At 38.8% G+C, this 25,981-nt stretch overlaps 1 protein-coding gene across 11 annotated transcripts in view; it reads right to left on the bottom strand.

Moving 5' to 3' along the window:
- The window catches only part of BLTP1 (bridge-like lipid transfer protein family member 1), a 105,324-nt gene that overhangs the window by 78,624 nt on the left and 719 nt on the right, over nucleotides 1-25,981 (bottom strand). For all 11 annotated transcript variants that reach the window (XM_081021842.1, XM_081021840.1, XM_081021839.1 and 8 more), the window contains exons 2-14: nucleotides 17,627-17,753; nucleotides 16,210-16,326; nucleotides 14,767-14,845; nucleotides 14,184-14,248; nucleotides 11,372-11,558; nucleotides 9,795-9,876; nucleotides 8,930-9,123; nucleotides 6,368-6,447; nucleotides 5,193-5,343; nucleotides 3,019-3,175; nucleotides 2,361-2,439; nucleotides 1,554-1,645; nucleotides 516-633 (exon numbers count right to left, since the gene is read on the bottom strand). In XM_081021842.1, coding sequence (XP_080877968.1) covers nucleotides 516-633; nucleotides 1,554-1,645; nucleotides 2,361-2,439; nucleotides 3,019-3,175; nucleotides 5,193-5,343; nucleotides 6,368-6,447; nucleotides 8,930-9,123; nucleotides 9,795-9,876; nucleotides 11,372-11,558; nucleotides 14,184-14,248; nucleotides 14,767-14,845; nucleotides 16,210-16,326; nucleotides 17,627-17,753 — 1,528 coding nt within the window. The remainder of the gene's footprint in view (nucleotides 1-515; nucleotides 634-1,553; nucleotides 1,646-2,360; nucleotides 2,440-3,018; nucleotides 3,176-5,192; nucleotides 5,344-6,367; nucleotides 6,448-8,929; nucleotides 9,124-9,794; nucleotides 9,877-11,371; nucleotides 11,559-14,183; nucleotides 14,249-14,766; nucleotides 14,846-16,209; nucleotides 16,327-17,626; nucleotides 17,754-25,981) is intronic.

Here is a 25,981-nt window from a genome sequence, read left to right on the forward strand (position 1 = left end):
AAAGAAGCAAAAATGACTTTGGAAATCACCTCTGCTTCTCATTTATTTCATTTTAACTTCATGTTTGGCTTAGGGTGTTTATGAAATGAGCTGCATTTACAGAAACCTTTAATTGTAAAAAGAATTAAATGTAATGTCTTATAATTTAAAAACACAGCTGCAATTTTACACAGCTCAACTTCTATGGAATATTGTGGGAGATTTGTTAATATTTCTAATTTAACACAAACATATGCATCATGACAGTATAATTTCTGTGAAACATGAATCATTTAGATGGCCAGTGCACCAAAACCTCCTTACTGAAATTGCTGCGCAGGCATGTATTTTCATGCTCTTGTGATATAAAAAAAAGTTCCACAGATGGGTTTGATGACTAAAGCAACAGGGAGTGAACAAGAAAATAGTATACATTTGTAACAATTCTGAATAAGCATACATCTATGCAAAAACACACCCCATATCAATGTTGATACCATTTGAAAAAGCAAAGTACACAAAAAAAGAACAGTTACCTGAAAAGAAACTTTTCTGAGCAAAAATAAAGTGGTAGGTTGCTTTGTAAACTTCAACTTCACACTGCCATGATTGTGGCATGTTCCATATCCGGGGGTAGCAGGCATTAATATGAAACTAAACAAAATAAACAAGCAGCAGGATTCACTCTTAATATGGTGATTAACAGCCAAAATTAAATGACAACCGTGTAATCAATGGGTAATTTAAAAATTATTTCTTCCTAAGATGAGCAGAGAGTTAACCCAGTTTACTAATGTTTAAGTCTGTCAAGTTAAAAGGTCAATTCCCACATGATTTATCTAAAAACATCTATAATAAATGAACTCAAACTATGCAATTTCGCCATCTGCTTTCACTGTAAAAATATCAAGCGGCTTTCAACCTAAAGTTTTTTGTATCAAAAAAAGGACACACCCCTGTACAAGAAGCCTGCTAAATCTGGAAGACCAGATTCTGAAACAGCAGCAATGAAGTATTTTGCAGAACTGGTGTGGTATCTTGAAATGTGCAGCAAGTTCCAGAGACTGAAATTGGCAAGATGGGATGTTCACAAAGACAGTCTGTGACAAATCCTCACACTGGCTGAAGGATCAGAAGAGGCTTTGTGGGCAAGGCAGACTGAATGAAAAGTTCCAGAAGGCAGGATTAAGCTAAGCCTGATACAGAAGCTCCACAATCAGAATCTCTGTGCTGTTTGGTTTGGTTTGCTACTTTGCAGTCCAATGCAGGTGCTCTGAAGACCAGGAAAGAGTAATAATGAAGGCAAAGAATCCTTAACATACACCCAGGCTAGACCTAGCCAGCGTAGTCTCTGTGGGGCTGCTCTCAAAAACTGAAATCAGCAGCTGATGCAGAATGTAGCAGCCTAGAACCTACATACCAAAGAAGTGAACATCTGGAATCACTGGTTCCAGTTTAATTTATTTTAAATCCCTTAACTCCCTGTTTTTTTCCAATAATTCCTTACATTCAGGTAAGTTTCAAAGCAAATTACAGTAGAAATCACTCAGATGCTTATGCAAAAGAATACTTACTGCCAACATTTCTGCTTCTAAGAGAGTCCGGAACTGCATACTGCTGGTGGCATCTATATGCAAAAGCTGTCCTTTAATAGTAGGAGAATAACCTAGTAAACAGAACCAAAAAATTCAAGAACTGCTGCTATGTCTTTCTTCATTTTTTTAAAAAATGTAGTGGTCCCCCCAGTCTATCAGTGCTAACCACATAGCATGGACTGATAGAATTAAAAATTAAGATTTTTTAGATGAGTCTTCTACTCGGTTAAAAAAAAGAATCTGATGCTGCAAGGGAGCGGAGCATCTTATGAGCACACAGAACAATTTTCCTTATCTACAGTGTTTGGGGAAAAGAATCTATCATGTCCCTGCAATAGGAAAATTTGCAAAGAAGTATACAAAGAATACAACCAAAGGTGTCATATCTTGAGTTCATCGCTTATTAATTCAGAACGATCAGCATGATAGTTCTTCAATGTTCCAGATCATTCATATACTTGAAAAGTAAAACTGTATCTCGCTCCCAAGTAGATAGCACTGGAACTAAAATTCACAAATCTTAAGAAAGGATAGAAGCCAACAACAAAAAAGTTTTAAACAATGAATGCAAGCAGCGGACAGACATAGATCCACAGACTGTAGATTCGAAAGGGAGCATGAGGGTCATCTAGTCCAACCCATTCCAACGCAGGAATTATTTTGACAAAAATTCTTTGGTATTCCTGAAACTCAACCCTAACACATGTAATCTTATTGAACCAGGTTCTGCAAGTAACTGTTCTTCTGGAATTATTTCAACATAAAACGCTTTCAGTCTCAACCTACCATCTTCTGCTACAGTCATGGGAATGTTAACCTCCAAATAAGAGCCTGCTCCAACGTTTACATGAACAGCATTAGTTTCCTGCCAATAAAAATCAGACATTATTTTGATTATTTGAACTCAGACTACATCACGACTCAAGTTATCACTTTAGAAACTTCCAGGATTTATGAAAGGGAACTAGTAAGCCACAGCTGATTAAAAGCTTGATATACATTTAAAAAGTAAAAGAAAAACTCAATGAAGCTGAAGAAAAGCATGAGGAGTATTCATCTGAAGCTATAAGAACGGCAACAGATAACAGCTAGACAAATTAATGTTTGCTCATGAACAGCATACTATATTTAGTGGTTATGATTCAACAGTCCTCACCAAGATGAGCATTTCACTTTGTGAAATTTTATTCACAACCAGACGGGTGGAAATATTGTTAGTAATTTAAGTAATATATTTTGGTAGGTTACGATTTATGTGATCAGCCAAAATATATTGGATATGAATATTTATATATATTCAAAAACAGAATGACAAACAAAGAAAATTCCATTTTATTTCAGAAGACATCTTTCAAAACTGAAATAATGATATTTGAAAGACTAATCTAAAAAATATACATGTATATTCCCAAATCTCACATGTAGATATGTCTTTCCTATTTACCCTATTTTTTGTGAAGAGCAGATCAATAGTGGCATCTGCAATGATATTCATACGGAGCTCAAAAGCAAGGATTTGTCTTGGCTTCCCAGGCTGTGGAATTTCTGAGACTTTCATGACTTGGTAATCTGGTGGGAAAAAGAATTTCCACAAACAGTCCCTACAAAACAACAGCAGAATATTAATTCAGTTATTCATCTAGAAATGAATATGAGCTATTTATATATTTTCTCTAAGACACTCTACACAGCACACAAGAAGCAAGAACATGAACTGGAGAGTGAAAAAATACGTGTTTTGCTATATTTCTCAAAAGGCTTGATTAGTGAAGCTATATTCCAGATTTATCTTAAGGCACTATAAAATTCAATTACCCTAGAAACTGAAAATAGAAATAAGAAAACAAAAAGATTTACACAGCTGACCTTGTGAAGTTAACTAATGAGATTTTAAATAAATCAATGTTATTTGAAAGTTACATAAGCATCCAACAAATGCTAACGTCAAAATATAAGAACCTGCTATAGAAGAACCACTGCGTCCTCTCAACAGTGCATATGAACATATATAAAATGCAATTCTGTACAGAAACCGATCCTGCTCCCTAGAGCAGTAAAGGACAACAGGCTGTAGAAGTGAAGCATGCTACCTATACCTGCCTTGTTCAGCACAACTTACTCAAGATGAAGTTCCTGAACTTCAACAAAATTGTCCAGAGAAGGGGTGGAAAGCTACAGACCTTGGCCTAGTTTTATTGCAGGGGGAGCCAGGATGGAGAGGGGGGGAAAACAGAATGGGGGAAAGCCAAAATGGATGAAGCAATGGAAGGTGGAGAAAACTCTCTGGAAGCAAGCAATGTTGACCTACGGCAAGAGGGGTTTAACTCTCCCCTGACAACCCACTGCATGGAGAGAAACAGAAAGAAAGTGGTGCATCTATTTTTGGCTTTACAGTCATACCTTGAGTTGAAGTAGCTTCGGGTTGAGCGTTTTCGGGTTGCGCTCCGCGGCGACCCAGAAGTAATGGAACGCATTACTTCCAGGTTTCGCTGCTCACGCATGCGCAGACTCTCAAAATGATGTCACACGCATGCGCGGAAGTGGCGAATCACGACCCATGCACGTGCAGACGCAGGTTGCATTCGCTTCAGGATGCGAATGGGGCTCCAGAACGGATCCCGTTCGCATCCAGAGGTATCACTGTTTACCCTTCTTGCCCACTGTTGACTTTGGCCCTGCCCACCACTGCCAAGGGAATGCAGCCTTCATTAGAAAGAAAAAGTTATCCATTCCAGACCCTGAGATCGTAATCTGAGGTCCTTATTCATGTGTCCCCTCCACAAGAGGTCCAAAGGGTGGCAATACAATAACAGGCCTTTTCTGCAATTTGGAATGCTCACCTGACACCATCTTTACATAACTTCAGGTGCCAGGCAAAAACTTTCCTCTATAACCAGGCCTTTGGCCTTCTATCTGTAGCCATTTAAAAGTGGGATGGATGTTTTTAATGTATTTCTTTTTTCTCTTTGTTTAATGTATCTATGTGGGGATTTTTATCTGGTTGGTTGAAAGTTGCTTTGGGTTGCTCTGGGCAAGATAAAGCGACTAACAAATTCAATAAGTAACAAAATAAGAAGAATCATTCTGAAACACCAATCTGCTTTTGAAAAGCCAAGTTGTGTTCCTCAAACAGGCGAACAGCACCGTGGACCCAGTGGCAGCCTTACATAAAGTTATTCAAGACTCAGGAAGGAAAATCCCTACAAACAGATGAAATGAGTTTCCAGGGAAGCACTACTGTTCATTCACCACTGAACACTTGATCAAAGTTGTCTTATAAAAGAGCTATATGAGACCTCTGTAGCCCAAAACTTTTAGAAGACATCTGGTGCAGAAGCCTTCCTTTTAAAATTATCAAACTGGGATATGTCTAATCTCTGAACAAACAGCTAGACTCTAAACATGCAGGTGCATGAACATGGGTGTGAACTATAGAGAAAGCAAAATTCATAACAGAGTATAATACAAGCAAGCATATATTTTTTTTAAATAAAGGTTGATGTCCTCAAACTCTAGGCACATGAAAGTAGCTAGGACAACTTTGCTGGAAAATCTGTTTTGATTATATTCTTCATTTTTTACAGTAGATATAAAAACAAAATAATTAAACAACAGTACCTTTGCCTGTCAGCCCATGGACCATAGTTGAAATCTGTTCCTTTGCCACAAACTATATCTAATCCCCAACAGGGCGGGAGGTCTTGCAATTTACTATCCTCATTACTTGTTTCTCCTTCATTAGTTTCCTCTGATTCTTCTGGTACAAGCCCTGTATTTTAGAAAACAGCAGAAGCATTTTAAATATAACAAATATTCAAGCAACATATCATCTGTAAACTACTACCAATTAACACAGAACCATTTACTTATTACTATGCAATTAATATATGGAGTGCTTTTTTTTCTAGAGAAAAGGGTACAGGAATGCTTCCCTGTCCCTCCTGCATGCGTGCCAGCCAAAGGCACAGGTCTGCTCCGTGGATGGGCAGAGCTAATGCGCAGCAGGGAAGCTTTCCTGCCCATCAGTTCTGCAAGGTGCCCTGTCCCTGCTGCTTGCATGAAAACTAGTTAAAGCTAGTTAAAAGTAACTACCAGAGGCTAGAGGGGCTGGGATGCTTTGGGGTGACTTGAACACTCCCCCATACTATTTTCCCAATCTAAAAATGCCTATTTAGCAGCTGTTTACAGTGGTGCCCCGCAAGACGAATGCCTCGCAAGACGGAAAACCCGCTAGACGAAAGGGTTTTCCGTTTTGGAGGTGCTTCGCAAAACGAATTTCCTATGTGCTTGCTTCGCAAGACGAAAATGTCTTGCGAGTTCCTGCGGGGTTTTTTTCCTTTCCCCCCCCTTTTTCCCAAGCCGCTAAACCGCTTATCAGCTGATGGCTAAGCCGCTTATCAGCTGATCTTTAAGCCGCTTAACAGCTGATGCTAAGCCGCTTATCAGCTGATCTTTAAGCCGCTTAACAGCTGATGCTAAGCCGCTTATCAGCTGATCTTTAAGCCGCTTAACAGCTGGTGCTAAGCCGCTTATCAGCTGATCGTTAAGCCGCTTATCAGCTTATCGTTAAGCCGCTTATCAGCTGATCCACTAAGCCCGCTAAGCTGCTAATACAGTACTGTAGCACTAATCCGCTAAACCAATGGGCTTGCTTCACAAGACGAAAAAACCCGCAAGACGAAGAGACTCGCGGAACGGATTCTTTTCGTCTTGCGAGGCACCACTGTACTAAGCAACTATGAGAACTACGTGCCTGTAACGAATTTTAGCCTCTGAGCAGAAACTGAACTTACCTGGTTCATCCATATAATAGTAGATATCAACATCATTTGATTGCATCACAACAAAACCTTCACCCATTAATCTTGGTGGTCTGTTAAAGAAGAAAAGGGGGGGATATAAACACTGTACACTCTAAGCTTGTGGTTTATCTGGGTGAGCTAACCAGGAGCCCAGGTTCAGATCCACATTGCACCAAACAGTGGCTCAACTCAATTCAGCAGCAAAACAACCAAGGAGGAGCAAAGTGGCTGTAATCTCTCCCAGAGCCCGCACACTTAGCATGATATGGTTTGGCTTACAGTGGCACCTCGCAAGACGAATGCCTCGCAAGACGAAAAACGCGCAAGACGAAAAACGCGCAAGACGAAAGAGTTTTCCGTTTTTTGAGTCGTTCCGCAAGACGAATTTCCCTATGGGCTTGCTTCGCAAGACGAAACATCTTGCGAGTTCTTGCGAGTTTATTTCCTTTTTCTTAAAGCCGCTAAGCCGTTAATAGCCGCTAAGCCGCTAATAGCCATGCTTCGCAAGACGAAAAAACCGCAAGACGAAGAGACTCGCGGAACGGATTAATTTCGTCTTGCGAGGCACCACTGTAGTATGATATGCAAACCACAGAACAGAATTGTTACAGATTGTACTTTTTGATTTTATGGCCACTTGGTCCCATTTTACTCTTAGCGATAACACTTCATATATGTGATGTAGTAGTCCCCAATCAATAAGTTAAGTCTTTAAAAGACTAATTCCTCTGGTAGTTGTCAACTTTCCGTAGAAAGAAAACCTGTAACACTATTTTGAAAACACACCAGGCTAGTTTAAAACTCCAATTGCTATAATGAATTTATTAAGATATCCAGTTAGATCAAAATTGATATCTAAATCAAGATAATCCAATGTTAGTCAACCATAATGGCAAAACCCTTATGTTTTCACCTTCTACGCTGAAGACTTGATTTGCCTTTCTTTTGCTTTACCCTTGCTCTATATTCACTCTTTTAATTTGCTAATAGTTTTCCAGCTAAAATAGAATCTGAGCCCACAGGGAAAGACCATCTTCAGTAATTAGACCAATAGGTGTAACAAATCCATACAAAAAAGAGCAAAACAATGTTACCCTGAAAATGACATCCACATTTTATAACTATAAAGAAAAAATTCAGTTATTTTGTGACTTTCATATGAAATAATTTCCCCAAAATGTAATTACTTTAGCCAATTAATTGAGCCATGTATAGTAGTTTCACTTCTTGAACATGACCTTGCTAAAGCAATACAGTGGTACCTCACAAGACGAATGCCTCGCAAGACGAAAAACTCGCAAGACGAAAGAGTTTTTCGTTTTTTGAGTTGCTTCGCAAGACGAATTTCCCTATGGGCTTGCTTCGCAAGACGAAAACGTCTTGCGAGTTTGTTTTCTTTTTCTTAAAACCGTTAATACCGTTAAAACCGTGCTTCGCAAGACGAAAAATTCGCAAGATGAAAAAACTCGCAGAACGAATTAATTTCGTCTTGCGAGGCACCACTGTACATGATAATTTCAGAATACACCTTCTCACTGTGCTGTCTCATATTACACTTAATTTGTAGTCAATAGAAAACCAGTGTTGCCTCACTTGGTCATTTGCTTTACTGCAAGTTTTAAACGATACAATTATTAATTTAGTTTGGCAATTTTGATTGCTTAGTATGTTTATACATGTTCACTTTCACAATGGTGGGTGACTGATGCAAATAAAGTATCCATCAATTAATCTGTGGGATAGAAAGCCTGATTTTTATAAGATGTGCATGTAATAATACTAAAGTTTGCAACAGTTCACCATGACTTGGATCCAGACATACACTTTCATCTCATTGAAATCAATGGGCCAAGTTAGTCACCACTAACTTAAATTCCATGGATTTCAGTGGGGCTAAAATGTGACTAACTTAGTATGGATTCAACCCTACTGATTTGTAATTTATTTAATCATTTTCATTTTTTTCAAAATATATCTCTTTTCAGTTTCTAACTGCTTGCAGTTACACTAGTTTTGAAGCGTTGAAACCTTAGAACTATGTGTTTAGCCTCATTTGAGCTTCAGAAAGAATAACACCTCTCATGATTATGACAAACACACATTGAGTCACTTAGAAGGTAACTTTATAGTTGTGTGGTGATTTTATCTTGTTATACAATATTCAGTGAAATGAGAAGCCGAGGTGAGGCTTCTATGTTGATCTTTACTAATACGTACGATACCAATTACTATACCAATTCCTTCTAAAATATCAAGTCAAAATTATCTTATATCAGCAACCAAGGATTAACATAACTAATTCTAATGTCATTTTAAAAATACAGTCAACAAAAACATGCTGGGGGTCCACAAGTTAACCACCCCTCACTAATGCTCCCCTTTAGTGTTGGGTGTTTATCCCCAATTAAAATTGTGCATTAATATTTGCAGGGTACTTGAGGATGCACAGTGGTCCTTTGTATGAAGAGTTTTGGACCCAATTTTGTATACACTACATAGTACATTTTTCAAAATATTTTTCAAAATATTCCTACATAAACTGTAAACACTTACTCATCATTTTGAAGGCCAACGTATCTTGGACTCGGAACAAGCATAACCCTCACATTTTCCAGTTTTCCTTTCACAATGTGCATAAATTGATCAAGGTGACTTGAAGGTGGTTTTGTGGTATATGTTAAGAAAGCATCATCAAAGTTAATGCAGATGGTTTGAGGCTGATAATGATTCCCAAAGGCTAAACGACCCTTAAATGAGTAAGACAATTAAATGTTAGCTTTTAATTCATCATCATAAAAGTCATCCTTCTCAATTATTTCTTTATTATTGATATTCTCTTCAGTTAGGACTATAATCAGTCCTGAGCAGCCCGTTAGTGTTACAAACTTATAACCAGAATAATTGGGCTTTATTTCTTATAAGGTTATTACACTTGAAAACAGCAAGGTTTTTGTACTGAAAACACAACATTTAGAAAAAGCAGATTAGACTCAGGGAAACAACCAGCATGATTTTCAATCCAGGTCAATTCAATGAATGGCATTTACAATTTGCGTATTTGTTTGAGAATAAAATACATCTCAGTTATGGGGCTGCCACTGCAAACAGGGCTATTCTCTTTGCAACATATTGATCCTAATTTCCACAAAGCATTCATAATTTCTCCAAGCCATCTAATAGCAATCCCTCACCAAACTCTTATAATGTCCTTCCAGAAACTATGGTATAAAAAAATCAATTTCTGAAAGACTTACTCAGAACCCTAAGGAAGTCACGTGACAAACTTCTTATGTTGTCTAAATTAATTTTTTTATTATATAAAAGTAAAATATTATAAATTGCTACTAAAGTAGGAGGTCTTCGAACTGCAGAGAAAAAAACCAGGTAATCTGTAAACACAACGGAATATTTCACTTACTGTGCTGACATTGACTTTGATCACAGGAATAAGAGATCTCCATGATGATGAAGGGTCATGTGATTCACTTTTTACTTTAACACTGAGGATGGAAACATACTTAGATTTATATAATTAACACATTCAAAAAAATATTTCACTGATGCGCCAAATATACATGGAAGTCAGACAAAAAAAGAAATGGAATCAAATTCCTGATACTGCATATTGAAACTGACTACAGAAAAAACAAGAGTTTTACTAAGTACCTTAAAAAGCCAAGTGCACACAACATGCCAACCTATCAACTTATTTATTTATTAATAATGGGGAGTCTCACAGCTTCACAAGATGTGATACAAGGAAGGGGTTTTTGCTGCTTCCATCTAGGCATTACACAGTAACATTTCCTTTCTCCAATTTTTACTTAAGCAAAAATGACTTTATAGCAGTCATCTATTGCATGAAAGTGACTGATTTGGGTAATTCTCTTAGGCCATTAAACCCCTGGATATGCTCTCTGCTGAAGTTAATTACAATTACTCTAAAGAGAAACACAAAACAGAACAGATGTAGATAATTCCATCAACCTTTGAAAGTAACTGCAACTGCAATATGCAAGGCCACTACCAGCATTCTAAAATTCACTTTCTATTTAATGTCCCCATTTATTTACTTATTAAACTGTTGTCATCCTACACCTTCCATACCAGTAGGACCCTCAGGGCAGCTAGCAATTGATAATAACAATAAAAGCACGAACAATTTAAAACACAAAAAGCTAGCAAAACAATACTGACAAAAAAGGAGCAAATACCTGAGACAAAGAACAACACAAAAAATTGAAACATAGTTGTTTAAACAAGAGTACCTTAATCTGATAACTAAATGTTAGGACATCTGAAGGCAGCCCTGTTTAGGGAAGCTTTTAATGTTTGATGTATCATAGTATTTTAATATTCTTTTGGAAGCCGCCCAGAGTGGCTGGGGAAACCCAGCCAGATGGGCGGGGTATAAATAATAAATTATTATTATTATTATGTACCCAAGATCTATCTATCCAGCTTTCATGAAATAAATGATTACACAGACTGGGCACCGCTGTCACTTATTCCCACATTAAATGGGGCAGTGGACACACACGCATAAACACAGTGTCCCTTCCACAGGTAGAGATTTAGATCATGTCAAAACAAAACAAAAACTTTTTTTTATTAAAAAAGGGAGTAATAAAGTTAACAAATACTGCAACTCTTACTTCAATAGTGGCACCATTCAGTTCTGACAGAGGTGTATATAGTAAAAGTGCATGTCCCAACTATGTTGAACAAGCAATGCTCTGTGCTATATTCCACATTTCAGAGGGTTAGATTTTCCAATATCAAACTATCACCTAAAAGCCTGAAGAGTTTATGTGGCTGAGTGGCCTTAAAAAATAGAGCAGTTTATGTTCAAACATACTCTTTAAGTAAGAAGAAGGTGCTACTTTATGGTCTTCAAGGAAGAGGCTGGTAAATCAACTGAACAAAAACGCAAAATGAAATAACTCAATCTGACACAATGTTCAAATAGATACTCAAGTGAATAAATAGCTGTACCTTTCCAGATTTGTGTGTGTTCGTTCTCTCCCATTTTCTCGTGCTTTCTCTTCCTCTTTCTTGGGAGGAATTATGGTTGGATCCAAACCAAATAATTCCTGAAGTTGCCCATAAAGGTCAGAACGATTATACACATGAAATTCAAAATCATTGACCATGATATACAATCTTGTTTCTGCCTTTGGGTCTGTAAAGTGCAACAAAACAGGGGGGCTTTTCATGAGACAGCCTCAGAAAACGAACACACTTGTTTTGTAAAAACTGCAGTACACACACAAAAATATGTATACTAACAAATTTATAGACTAATGAAGTAACAGAGGTATACAAATGCCCAAAGCTTTAAAAGTGGACTTTTGGGAGAATTAGCCAGTATGAATGACTGGCAAACTGAAGTTGAGGCCTGTAGATAACTACTCACCGTTTCACCTGTGGCTTCCCCCTATTACATCCTAGCACTGAAGTAAGGAAGAATTACATAGATTGTTTTAGGACTACATGGGCAGGTAGGCTACTTTTAAAATAAATGGTTCAATTATATAAAAACCCACACTGTGACAGTGACTGGAAATCTCCTTAGCAATAGACAGAAAAAGCTGAAGCATATTACAAATAGGTAAGGAAGCAACGTAGAACCTGGTGAGATCTTAAAGATTTACTGCATAATAACTTTTTGTTCTCGTATCCTCGTTCAGCCTGTTTCTACCGTGATGTTTACTCATTATATGTATAGCTTATACTGCCACCCAATAACACTGGGTTACCATATTCGACAAAAAGCAAGCTTTGTGTTTAAGTCCCAGCCTACTAGCCACAGCAAGTGAGTGCATGAAATTCCATTCAGGCAACTGAGCTGACAAAGCAGGCTACCAGAGGACGCAAGTCTAATGCTTCACACTCAACAAAGAAATGCGTAAGAGTTTTGTCCCTCCTCTGCCAGTCTATAACAAGGTAGAAACTTTCCCTCCACTGATGGGTCATGACTGCACCGTTTTGTGGTTCTGCTTCTTTTCCTCTTCTTTTTAGATGTAGCTGCCATTATGCCACACCCTCACTGCCATGGTCTCACAGTAGCCATTTGTTTTATGCCACACACACACCCCAGAGCACCCATTTCACAACTAGCATCCACAACACTTTCTCAAAATTCCAAATGTGCCGACTGGCCCCAAAAGATTGGCAACCCCTGGCTTATTATAAGGCTGACATAGAAACTGTTTAAAACTGCCAAATAACTCAATTCATGTCATAAATTCAAAAGACAACATTCAAAGCTATAAATGATCATATGAATCTGAACACCACTTGCTGGGGTTCACAAGCAGAAGATTGCTACTGTCCTGGTGTCAAGACAGACATCTGGGTGGGCAGAATAAAAACAGCATGTTGGACTACATAGCTTTGGTCTGATGCAAGAGGGTTCTTCATATGTTCTTCTATATAATAATGAAGCACATTAATGATATATCACTTCTATATTTTCAAAAGCTATGACCTAGTTAAAACAATGTGGTTATAATTAACTAGTTTTTCTTTCTTTCTTTAAGACAGCCCTATTACTTATTTACTCAAGAGACGTGAACTCCTTTGATAATCCAGTAAACTGGGTCTCTTAAAGTAGATTATTATCTTGCCAACCACTTCTCTCTGCACTTACCTACAGAGACAAAAGTGAAAACCTACTTCTAGCCCACAATGGCCCGTATAGATAGCAAAATACAAATTACTAATTTTGAATGCTTTCTTTACATTTCATTGCAATGCAGCAAAGTTATTGCCACAAGCAATAAAGGACAGTGTTATCATTTTAATTTTTTAGTATGTTTTCAATTTCAAAGCTGTGGTATAGGAAATAAACAAATCCAATTAGTCATTAAAAGTTTGTGAAATAAATTAAAGAAGGTCTGTATCTTTTCTGATTTCAGATTAGAGACACACATGCAGCTGTCATTTAAAAGATAAAATGCTTTAAGTATTTTTAAAAAGACATTAAGGGGCTACAGAGCGTACAGGTTGTTTTTACTATCAGTAAGTTTTCTTTAATTTGTTGTAATTATGCTACAGTTCTGGAGGAGCTGGCATCTGGCAAAGTTTGTGATTAGGCTACTAGCTTTGACAGCTTTAGGAGTGAGTAAGATAAATTCATTAAGGATAGGTCTATCAATGCCTATATAGCTATTTGAAGACCTGTGAAACCCCTGCTTCCAAATACACTATACCTCTGAATACCAGATGCTAGAAACAAAGGAGGAGGGAGGAGCAGCTGCTTTCATGACCTATTTGAAAGGTTCCCAGAGGTATTCAACTAGCTACTTTTAGAAAGGTAAATCAGATGGAACTTTGGCCCAACCAGCAAATCTCCTCTTACGTTATTCTACTTTCTTTTTAATTTGAGACATGACTGGTGCATTTGCCTGCTTAAAACCTCTTAGATAACCATGTTGCAATCCTTGCAAGTTAGGATAGCTCAAATGAACTGAAACTCATGTAACCATAGAGATGCAGGTAGAATTTTATTAACATATGAGCTACATGGGAATAATTAAAATGCAAGACCAGAGAAGCAGTAAAAGAAAATATTAATTCAGCCCAGCTCTAACATGGAAATACTGCCTCTGATAAGAGTAAGCTACTAAATTAAGAAGATATACACCATTTAACCTTTAAAAGCTATTCAGTTTTTTTGCTTTACTGAATATTTATAAGAATAATTTGTTTTTCTAACATACAAAGACTATTTATTCAACCCATGCAGAATTGCTCCTTCAACAGAAAATCCAGTAACATGTCTTTTTTGGGGGTGAAAACTTACCATGTTGCTTCTGCTTTGGATTGTACATCTTCCACCAACGAAATATAATAAAGCCATCTTGGATTCTGAAAATATTTTTACACAATTAGAAATAATAAGTACTCTTGTTATATATAACGAATTTGAAATGAAATGAAATTTATTACGGTCCCAGACCAGCTTCGGTGAATTTAAAAACTATTTCAAACAATGCAAAAACTAACAAACTGCCATTTTGGTTTTTATAAATGTATTTATGGTTCCCCTTTCAGAACCTTAAAAAGCACCATAAACCACCTGACTCACTGTCACTCATCACTATCTGCCATTAATCCTCTATGCTCTGGACCAAAGATGAAAGTGAATGTTACCAGCATGGGGAGCTCACTATCTTAAACAAGAGAAAGAGAGAGACCATTTAAGAAGTCCTCATATTTTTACAGAAATGGCTAACTTTACCCTGTGTTCATGCTTTTTCTACCACTACTGATGTAAAAATGGAATGCATCATCCAAAGCATATTAGAGCCTAGTATCATATGAGGATGAAGAAACATTTTAAAACAACCACTATTTTGAAACAAATGGTAAGCAAGGTTAAGTACCTAATAGACATATCTTCTGTAATGTAATATATTTCACGAACCATGACTTTTCCAGACAGGACAGAGAATGAGAAGGAACCTATATTAAAAATAAGATTTCTGGTAAGTCAATCATCAATATTATTAGCACAAGTTTTTGTTTCTTTAGCTAGATGAAAAGTGCAATATTATACTCCATTGGCAAGGGGCTACATTTGCCAAATTCAAGATATACCGTAGAACTTCTCAGATATGTCAGTGGAAGGGCAAAAATTAAAGCATGGGTAGGCAAACTAAGGCCTGGGGGCCGGATCCGGCCCAATCACCTTCTAAATCCGGCCCACAGACGGTCTGGAATCAGCATGTTTTTACATGAGTAGAATGTGTCCTTTTATTTAAAATGCATCTCTGGGTTATTTGTGAGGCATAGGAATTCGTTCATTCCCCCCCCCCCCCAAAAAAATATAGTCTGGCCCCCCACAAGGTCTGAGGGACAGTGGACTGGCCCCCTGCTGAAAAAGTTTGTTATCCCTGAATTAAAGCATCGCAGCAGGAATGGCTGGTGAGAAGCACGTATCAAATAACCCTTCGATTCACAGTCATGTCCCCATCAAAAGTGCAATTTTATGCCAGCCGCAGACCTAGCTAAAGAAAATTCCCTGCCATTTACTTTAATGGGTGGAAAATAAAAATATAGAGAAGAGGTACGCTGTGTCAACTGCCCTAACCATGTCACCACAAACAAAAACACAGGATGATGTAACCTCTTACCCTATCACAGCACACCATCGTCGCTATACAAAACTAAGAAAATTTCCGTGCTCTCTGCAGATGTACTGCTGTGAGAATTATGTAGGTGCTGTACTGTGTGGCCTCTATCCTTCCCTTTGCATACTAAGCTTGTGAGGAGCATAAATGACTTGAATCCTTGCCTGTAGGGATGCCTGGCCTCCCATGGTAACAGGGTCATTGCTGACTACATCACTGAAGCAGAAAAATTGGGTGTTATGGCATCATGGTGTATTGTGATGCAGGAAGTGTGTCGGTGCATATCCTTGCAGTCATTAGTTCACTGGCTTCCTCCATGTCTTCTGCGTTTTGGCCACATGTAAGCATAATTGCCAATGCAGTTTCTAACTGGTTGCCACTTACAGGCTTTCATATGTAATTTTTATATTTCCTAGTTGCGTGCTTTCTCTTCTCCTCCTATATGGACACATATAGGATACTGTGGTCATGCTGCCATTGTAGTAGCCACAGATCTCCCACCTAAAGTAATTTGAGTATAGGATTGCTCTGCCTATCACACGGATGTCAATGGGACAGCTAAGCATGTACTTACATCTCTCTCTTACTGAAAGCTACAAAACTTAAAGACATCTAACGTTGGCTAGATGGTGCATTCTATTATTAACACAATATTTCAGTATGTATTCAATAGTATATATTTCCAAGAACACTTACCAATATGGATGTAGCCATTTTTATGTAATCTATTAAGAACCAATGTCAAAATAAGGCCAATGTTCCGGGAATTGTAATAGGTTAGATAAATTATCCAGCCACAGGACAAAATTGTAGCTGCAAAAGAAATGATCATACGTTCCAGAAAAGTGCAAATGCATTATTATGAAAGATAAAAGAACAATTGTATTGAAAAACACACACACAAACCCAGCTGTAGCATTTGAATCTCTTCATTATGGGCCAGAGAGGGCTAAACTGCTGTATGGGAGCCCTGGACACCTCTGCTTTGGGTCCATTTATCACACAATATTAAACCATTTTTTAGCACTGCAAGTATGAACCTTGGCTTCTTATTGTTCCCACTTCTCTTCTCCTTAGCAAAGTTAGAGGGAGAGTGGAAACATTTACAATGGAACCTTGAGTTGCGGACGTAATCCATTGCAGAAGCACATCCACAACTCGAAGCGTTCGCATCCAGAAGCACCGCGTCAACACATGTGTGCAGCGCAATATAGCACTTCTATGCATGCACGAGCAGCGAAACACAGAAATAACCATTCCGGTACTTCCTTGTTGCTGTGGGGCGCAACTTGAAAAGACGTAACCTGAAATGGACGCAACTTACCAGAGTTTGTTATGTCCAAGCCAGAAACTGTGGTTAGTGTGAAATATGGCTTACTCAAACAAACCACAATAATTAATAACAGTCCGAAGTTGGCTTGTTTTAATATAGCATATTTAACACTAATATAATTTGTCCAGATTCAGACACAATGACAAACACAGTTCAAACTGGAAGCAAATGCCTTCTATCTCCTCATATTACACCGGAAGTGAGGGGACGCGTGCTTCTGCACATAACACTAAACTATGGTGCACTGTTACATGTGAACAGTCATTATTTGGCCTTAGTCAAACCACTATTGCTCAACCCCTCTTTCCTATATATAAAATGGAACAGCAGTGGGGTTGAATACAATAAAACAGTAAAGCACTTTGCAAATAAGAAGTGATGTATAATTATTGTAATAATGATAATAATAATAGTAGCAGTTACAACGATACCAGCTTTGTCTCAGATATTGTTGAAGCATTGTATTCCAAATCACAAACTGCTCCTCTGAGGCACTGACAATGCTGCAAATTATGCATGTTGGCTCTCAGTCAATGAGTTGTGTATGCAAAGGGACAGAACTTCTTAGGCAAATAAGCTCTACTGATTTAGCCTCAGCAGTCCCCACAAAAACGGCAAACTGGGAAGAGACCACTGTTCAGTAGTTTAAAAAGCAATGTTTTGCTCCAACTTTTCCAATTAACCAGTATAGCATGTTTGTTTTGGATGTATGTATTTAAGATGGGATATTTCACAGCATTCAAAATACATGAAATATTCAACAAGACAACTGTTACATACCAACAAGAAGCCAAACAACATTGGAGTCATGTTCAGTAAGGAAATTTTCCAACTGGGTGATACTGGGAACAATGTTACTTTCGTTTCTTGTATCCATTGCTAGAATGTTGCAATAGGGTCGAGATGACTGAAGAGAGAAAAAATAATTACTTTTCAAAGTTATGAAGTAGCTTCATTCCTTATTACAAAGCATCTGCACATGTTTTACTCTGGATATATCTAATGAGTTTCAAACAGTTTTAAACTTTATAAGCTATCTGATCCTATGATTGCCCACTCTATAGCAAGTCCCACTGTGTTCAATTATTCCCATATAAGTGTGCACAGAATTGTGGCAGTAAGCACATGTTAAAATCATGATAGAATTAGCAAGTTCTATGACATTGTCAAGAAAGACGAGGAAGGTAATGTTTTCAAGATCTGAAGTGCTTGCACTGTTATCACTTGCAAGAGTTCTTTGGTCAAGTTCTCTGCGTGACACAGTTCATTGGCTTGGAATTTTGTTGCCTTTCCCATGCTAAAAAGACTTCCTTTCTCAGTGATGTTTACATACTTTTTTTCTCCTGAAGATAATATTTTATGTCCTAACAACCAATGTTTCTCAAAAGCACCTTTATACACATTCTACACTGAGACGGCATTCTAAACCTTTTATACAATCTTTTGACCTCATTACAATAATTAGGTGTGATTAGCAGGAAGTAGTACAGTTAAACCCATTTTGTACATAGAGCTGGAATCCCAGCCAATGTTAGCTCTAGCATATTTTTGCTTTAGCTCAACTTCACAGTAATGTAAACAAAAACATTAGCTAAGCTTTTTTTCTACTGTTCTATTTGGACTCCTGTTTGTAACACAAAGTGCAGTATTTCTTGCAATTAAAGGGTGAGCATACCTTTCATTTTTCTACTTGTTCTGACATATTTCTGAGAGCACAAAGTCACAAATAGCCTACCAAATCCTTTCCTTTAATAGCAAACAATACGTGCAGGCAAGTCTCAAGGAAAAAGTGTTCTTCTGACCAAGGAACAACTTCAAAATAAGTTACCAAAAGTAGCCTTATTTGTCTTCTGCAAGAACCTGATGCACCTTAAAGACTAACAGATATGTTGTGGTATAATTTTTTCATAAAATTTCACTTCATAAAATTCACTGGATTTTAGTTGGCCCTACGTATTTGTCTCTCAAGTCTGCTCGAAGCTGGATCAGGAGTGTGGTCTGTGGGAGTGGTGTTGGGAACTTTAAATCTTGGTTCCCAGAACTGTTTCATTCAGCATCAGAACCCAACTCCCTTGCATTTGCTTTTCATTATAGGAAGAAAGCTCAAAAAAGCTTGTGTGCCAGATTACTGACTTTGGAAAATGTAAAGCAAAGTTTAGGGTTCTGTGGGGCACTTTCTGAAAGGGAACCTTTTGAACAATGGTAAGCTTCCAAGCATATACAACTGTGTGGTAACAGTTCCTTTGACCGACCATCATCCACCCTCTGCACAAACAAATAAGAATGCATTAATTAAATAACCAATGTCTAAGCTCAATAAACAGATCATTGCTATAAGACTATTAGGGGGAAAGCTCTCTAACTGTGAAAAGGTTGAGAAAATAGACTCAGTAGTGATGTAGACTGAAGACAGCCACTGAAGGAAATGTTTTTAAAATTCTAGCATCTATGTGATTTATGTGTTTAGATGATAAGACAGACCCAGTTCTTTAAAATGCTATGAAGCTCTAAGTGTACTCAAATATATTTTCAGTCTTTTTATGCTAAATACCAACTATAGTTAAGTTTTCTGTGTTTGCTGTCTGTTCTTTGATCACTTCCCCAAGTTTATTAATGTTATTTTCTCACAAAACTCAATGGTATTCTAACAACACTTCATACTACTTGGCATTTACATGTTTTTGTTTGCTTCCTTTTTCCATCATGAAAAATATAAACAGAGAGAAGAACTCTGTTTGTTTAGCTGTGGAAGGGTCAGTAGAGGAAGCAGCGTTAGTTATCTTGGCAAAGGTATTGCCTCAAAAGGCCAAGTTGTAGGACATTTTAGAACAGAAAAATATTTACTGCCACATTAGATAGCAATGTAATTTAAAATACTTTTCTTACCAGCTGCAGTCGTAATATTAGAACTGAAAAAACAGAACTTCTTGTAATTTCAAATGATATCTGGAAGTTGGTAAATGGATTCTCTTAGGTGTTGTACCCACAGCTATGTAATGTAATGTTAAACGGGACTATACTGTACTGGAAGATGAGTAAGGCAAAAATCACATTCATCATCACCGCAGCACCTGCAAGTCCACAAAAAAGCTCATACCATCAGTTCCAGAACAGACATCCACTGACCAGCTTTTTCATTATCCTATCTTTTCTATCTTTCCCCCCGCTACACACACAAAATTGCAAAAGGCCTTGAGAGCCTTGGTAAAAATTAATACAATAAATTAAGTGAAGACTCCCCTCCATAATCCACAAACTTATCATTTTAATATTTTGCTCAAGGGAATGTGTTTTTTAAAGGGGCACTCATCACAGTAACCATCATAAAGACAAGAACACAATATTAGAGTTCCCCAACCACACCAAAGACAAACAGACAGATGCTTCTTCTCTCAAACAGGAGATAAAGAGATCAAAAGCAAGAACACTGACATCAAGATTCCAGAAAAGCCAAAAGACAGTTGTTTGACTGATCCCCAGAACTGATAGTCAACACTAAGAATTATGCATGCGTGCAATTGCAAGAAAGCAGATTTATGATGTGCATTCAAGAAGCACCATTCGATGCATATTTGCTCATAACAAAGTTTCCACTTAGTTCAATAATACTTTGTTTTGTATAAACAATAAGATTGCAGCCTTGACGTGGGTTTGTTTCCTCTTAACCTTATTGAACCAGGAGAACTTGCGTATGTTGTGCCAAAGATTACAAGTGGATGGATAGCTGGTGACTTTATTAAACCAAAAGATACACTAGATAAGACAGGGGAGGCATTCATATCTCATCTGTTATATACTTTACACATATACTTTGTTGAAAACATTGAAAGAATTAAGAACTGTTGGCCTCACAAAAAAAACTTATTGGTGCTGTGCTAAATAGCAAAAGGAAAAGGAAACCGCTGTTCATATTAGCAGGAGCATAAGACGAAAGCAGCCACTCTCACTAAGACTAGAGAACATTTGTTTGGTTCAATGATGCACTAGCTGCTGTACTTCTATCCTGGAAAAGTTATGAAACTAACTGACAATTCCTCACACAAAGATCCATCACAAACAAAAGACATTCTGTTTCTTAAACTTCTTCATCTGCCCCAAATACGCTGCTTACATACATACACACAGTTAAAAGCTAACAAATGTACAGTGCAATCCTATGCATGTCTCTTTGAAAGTAAACTCCATCAAAATCAAAAGGGAATTACTTCCAGATATGTCTTTATAGGATTGCAGCCTTACTGAAACATATAAGTCTTCTTGGACCATTGTTTATAACCAATCTTTATGGATTGATGTGCTAACTCAAAGCTCATCATTACAGTGGTACCTCAGTTTAAGAACAGCCCTGTTTATGAACTATTTGGTATAGTTCGTAATACGCAAAACCGGAAGTAGTGTTCCAGTTAGCGAACTTTATCTCTGTCTACAAATGGAAGCCAAATGGTGGAAGGCACCAGTGGTGGGAGGCCTCATTAGGGAAAGGGCGCCTAAGTTTAAGAATAGCTTTGGTTTAAGAATGGAATTCCGGAACGGATTAAGTTCGTAAACCGAGGTACCACTGTAGTAACTTCCATGGGAACAAAACATTTGCTGAACAGTTTCAATTCTTAAAAGCCTATGCCACTATACTGTGAAACAATTAGAGATAACTTTATGTTTACTACCTGAACTGGCTACCAGACTTTAAAATATGCTCAAGATATATTTAAGACAGCATTCTTCTCATGTAACTCTGCCCTTTTAAACAACATTGCAAGAAAGACTATTATTAGTCTTCTTTCCCTGCCCGTGCACAAATTGTTACAACATTAGCACCACTATAAACATCTTCCAAACATAGTTCATTGCTCAGTGCCAACGAGTTCGTTGAGTGACTGCCATCTGAAGCTCTGAATGATGGAGCTAAACATAAAATCAACATGTTTTCTATTAAAACTATGTAAGTGAATCCTTGAGTAATCAGAGGGTTTTCCCAACATGAGACACTGCATGAGTACATCCTAATCCTCAACAATAGCTTAGAAATGTGAACAACTAAAAGCTAGTTTACTTTCTTTTAGTTAAAAACAAACCAGCCCTGATCATCTCCATCAGACTTCACTGACTGTCAGCTTTATTATGACACTGTGCTTCACTTTTCAAACTGTATGTTAGCGTGTCACAAGAGGGGCTGAAGTGCGCCTACCAGTGCAATCTTACTGTATAGGTACACAGAATTAAATCCCATTGCATGCATTGGGGTTTACTCCAAAGTAAATGTACACAGGATTTCAGCTGTGATCATCAATACTGCAACCACAGACACATATTCGAGAATAAATCTCACTTAACATCAAATAACTAAGAAAACATGATGCATTGCTCCCTCCTTGCTGCATTGAGCACTGTGTTCTTTTCAGAGGGGGAAGACCTTATGCAACACTGATTCTCCTTTTCTATTAACGTAAGGTAAAGGACCCCTGGACAGTCAGGTCCAGTCAAAGGCAACTATGGGGTGTGGTGCTCATCTCACTTCAGGCCGAGGGAGCCAGCATTTGTCCACAGACAGCTTTCTGGGTCATGTGGCCAGCATGACTAAACCACTACTGGCACAAAGAGGACCATGACAAGTGCCAGAGCTCAAGGAAACGCCATTTACCTTCTGCTGCAGAGGTACCTATTATATCTACTTGCACTGGTCTGCTTTTGCATTGCTAGGCTGGCAGAAGCTGGAACAGAGCAACGGGAGCTCACCCTGTCATGTGGATTTGAACTGCCGACCTTCCGATTAGCAAGCCCAAGAGGTTCAGTGGTTTAGACCACAGCACCATCTGTGTCCTTTTCTGTTAACATATGAGAGTCACAAGATCCCAAGAAGAGCCTGCTGGATCATGCCAAAAATCCATCTACAGTGGTGCCTCGCAAGACGAAATTAATCCGTTCCGCAAGTGTCTTCGTCTAGCGGTTTTTTCGTCTTGCGAAGCAACCCTATTAGCGGCTTAATGGATTAGCGCTATTAGCGGTTTAGCGGCTATTAAAGGCTTACTGGCTTAGCGGATTAGCTGCTAAAAGGCTATTAAAGGCTTAGCGGCTTAGATAAAGGGGGGGGGAGCAAAAAATAATAATCTCAAGACTCGCAAGAAATTTTCGTCTTGCAAAGCAAGCCCATAGGGAAATTCGTCCTGCGAAGCAACTCAAAAACGGAAAACCCTTTCGTCTAGCGGGTTTTCCGTCTTGCGAGGCATTCGTCTTGCGGGGCACCACTGTAGTTTAATGTCCTATTCTCACACTAGTCAGCCTGGACTCACAAATGTCCATGGAGGCACAGGACAATTTTGTGTCCAGGGTAGCTGTCTACCAGCTCCATCTGTTATGTTGGCTGAGACCCTACCTACCCACCAACTGTCTCACCAGAGTGGTACATGCTGTGCTTATCTCCCGCTTGGACTACTGCAATGTGCTCGACATGGAGCTACCTTGGAAGGTGACTCGGAAACCACAACTAATCCATAATGCAGCTGCCAGAATGGTGACTGGGAGAGGCCACTGGGACAATATTACTACTGGTCCTGAAAGATCTACATTGGCTCCCAATATGTTTCTGAGTAAGGATATCAGCCCTGAGTGCTCACTGGAAGGACAGATCGTGAAGCTTAGGCTCCAATACTTTGGCCACCTCATGAGAAGAGAAGACTCCCTGGAAAAGACCCTGATGTTGGGAAAGATTGAGGGCACAAGGAGAAGGGGCGACAGAGGACGAGATGATTGGACAGTGTTCTCGAAGCTACCCACATGAGTCTGACCAAACTGCGGGAGGCAGTGGAAGACACGAGTGCCTGGCGTGCTCTGGTCCATGGGGTCACGAAAAGTCAGACACGACTAAACAACAACAACAAATGTTTCTGAGCACAATTCAAAGTGTTGATGCTGACCTTTAAAGCCCTAAACGGCTTTGACCCTGTATACCTGAAGGAGCATCTCCACCCCCATCATTAACCCCAGACATGGAGATCCACCTTCTGGTGGTTCCCTCTTTGACAGAAGTGAAGTTACAGGGAACCAGGCAGAGGGCCTTTTCAGTAATTGTGCCCATCCTCTCATCAGATGTTAAGGAAATAAACAACTATCTGACTTTTTAAAGACATCTGAAGACAGTCCAGTATAGGGAGGTTTTTAATGCTTGATGTTTCGCTGTGTTTGATTTTTTTATCTTCTGGAAGCTACCCAGAGTGGCTGGGACAACCCAGTCAGATGGGCGGCATACGTATAAATTTTATTATTCTATTATTCTTATGTCTATGGGAAGGTGACAAGTAGGACCTGAGTATGACAGCACTCCCACCTCCCAGGGTTTACAGCAACTGGTATTCAGAAGCATACTGCCTCCAACTGTGGAAGTAGGATTCTCTACTATAGTCATAGCTGACAAGGAAAAAGGTAATCAAAAAAGGCAGGGTCTCATCTCCTAAACCTGACTGGGCAAAGGATTGGAACACCAAGAAATAAAATTAACTGGACTATCCTGCAGTTGCAAAAATTGCCCATCGTTCTGGGTGGGAAAAGATCAAGGAATAAGTCCATGTTTTTTGTTGCTGGTGGCATCCATCTGTCTCACAAGACAACGGAGTGCAGTCAAACCACTGCATTTGCAGCACCACAGTGTGTATGGAGGTCCAGGGCTGCCCAGATGACAAGACACCCCCTCGGCCTCACTGATATGGTCCAAAGGAAAGCAGAGCAATACGTTTGGCACCAGCTTGGGCTGCAGGAGTTGCCAGAAAGAAGTGTACGAAGTGCTATACAACCATCCTAAGGACTCCCCTCCTGACTTGTGTAGGGTTTACTCCCTAGACTTTTCCTCTCCCAAATATATCCTGCAAGACAGCAGGGGTTTAGGAACAGAGTTTTTGATCTCTTAGGTGGGCTACCTTCCCAGGCTGACAAGACACCATCTGCCCCTCACTTCCCACTACAGCACATAAAGAAACTGCCTTCTTGACTATTAGACCCACTATTGTTCTCATCCACTTAATCCACCAGAGGCTATCTTCACATACAGGGGAAGTCCCTAATTCCCTGAGGTTTGAGACCCATCGGCCACACTCACAACTTAAGCCAGCCAGCTGAAGCAGTGTAATTATAATATTAATAATTTTATTATATATATCCCACCCATTTGGCTGTGTTTCCCCAGCCTCTGGGCAGCTTACAGCATATATAAAAACATAGTAAAACACCAAACATTAAAAACTTTCCGACACAAGACTACCTTCAGATGTCTTCTAAAAGTTGTGTCCTTGACATCTGAAGGGAGGGTGTTCCAGAAGGAGGTCACCACTATTGAGAAGGCCCTCTGCCTGGTTCCCTGTAACTTCACTTCTTGCAGTGAGGGAACCAGCACAAGACCCTTGGAGGACCTCAGTGTCCGCGCTGAGTGATGGGGATGGAGACACTCCTTCGGGTATACTGGGCCAAGGCCATTTAGGGCTTTAAAAGTCAGTAGCAACACTCTAAATTGTGCTCAGAAACATACAAGGTTTCCCAGGGTGTGGCTGCTGTCACATGTTTAGTATGAAACATTTACCCAATTTTAATAAAGAATTTCTTGCATGAAATCACTTTTACCTTCAATACAACTTTTTATTTGATTGAGGGCCATGCAGCTACATTAAAACATCAATGCATTTTGTGACACTTGAGAATAAACATACAGTACTTTAAGTAAAGTGTAGGTAGGTAACTAGAATACAGGCAGACAAGTAGGGGCACTAACTGAAGGTGGGAACGTTTAAACTATATAAACTAAGTTCACAGTAGGTTAAGCTGCATCTTGTATACATACTTGTACACAGAGTCAGCGATTCTTACATTATAAGCAAGGTACTCTTACTTTTGTTTTACTGTAAGCGCAACTTTGACCCTGAGAGTAACAATTAACAACCCACAACTATTCCATACTTAAGGAAAGAGATCAAACCCCACTTCAAAGCCAGTGTGCCTACATACTAGATACCTCCTTAACGTATGGTTTAAATTGCTCTGCTTTACACTATTGACAATCGGGGTGCTTATCAGAGGGCTGGAAGAAAGGGGTTTATTTTAGACCTTAATCATCCCGGTTGGAACTGCTCCCTTTTTATTTTATTTTTACGGCTT

The sequence above is a fragment of the Podarcis pityusensis genome (genome assembly GCF_964106645.2).
Source record: "Podarcis pityusensis genome assembly, chromosome: 9".
Taxonomy (NCBI): Eukaryota; Metazoa; Chordata; class Lepidosauria; order Squamata; family Lacertidae; genus Podarcis; species Podarcis pityusensis.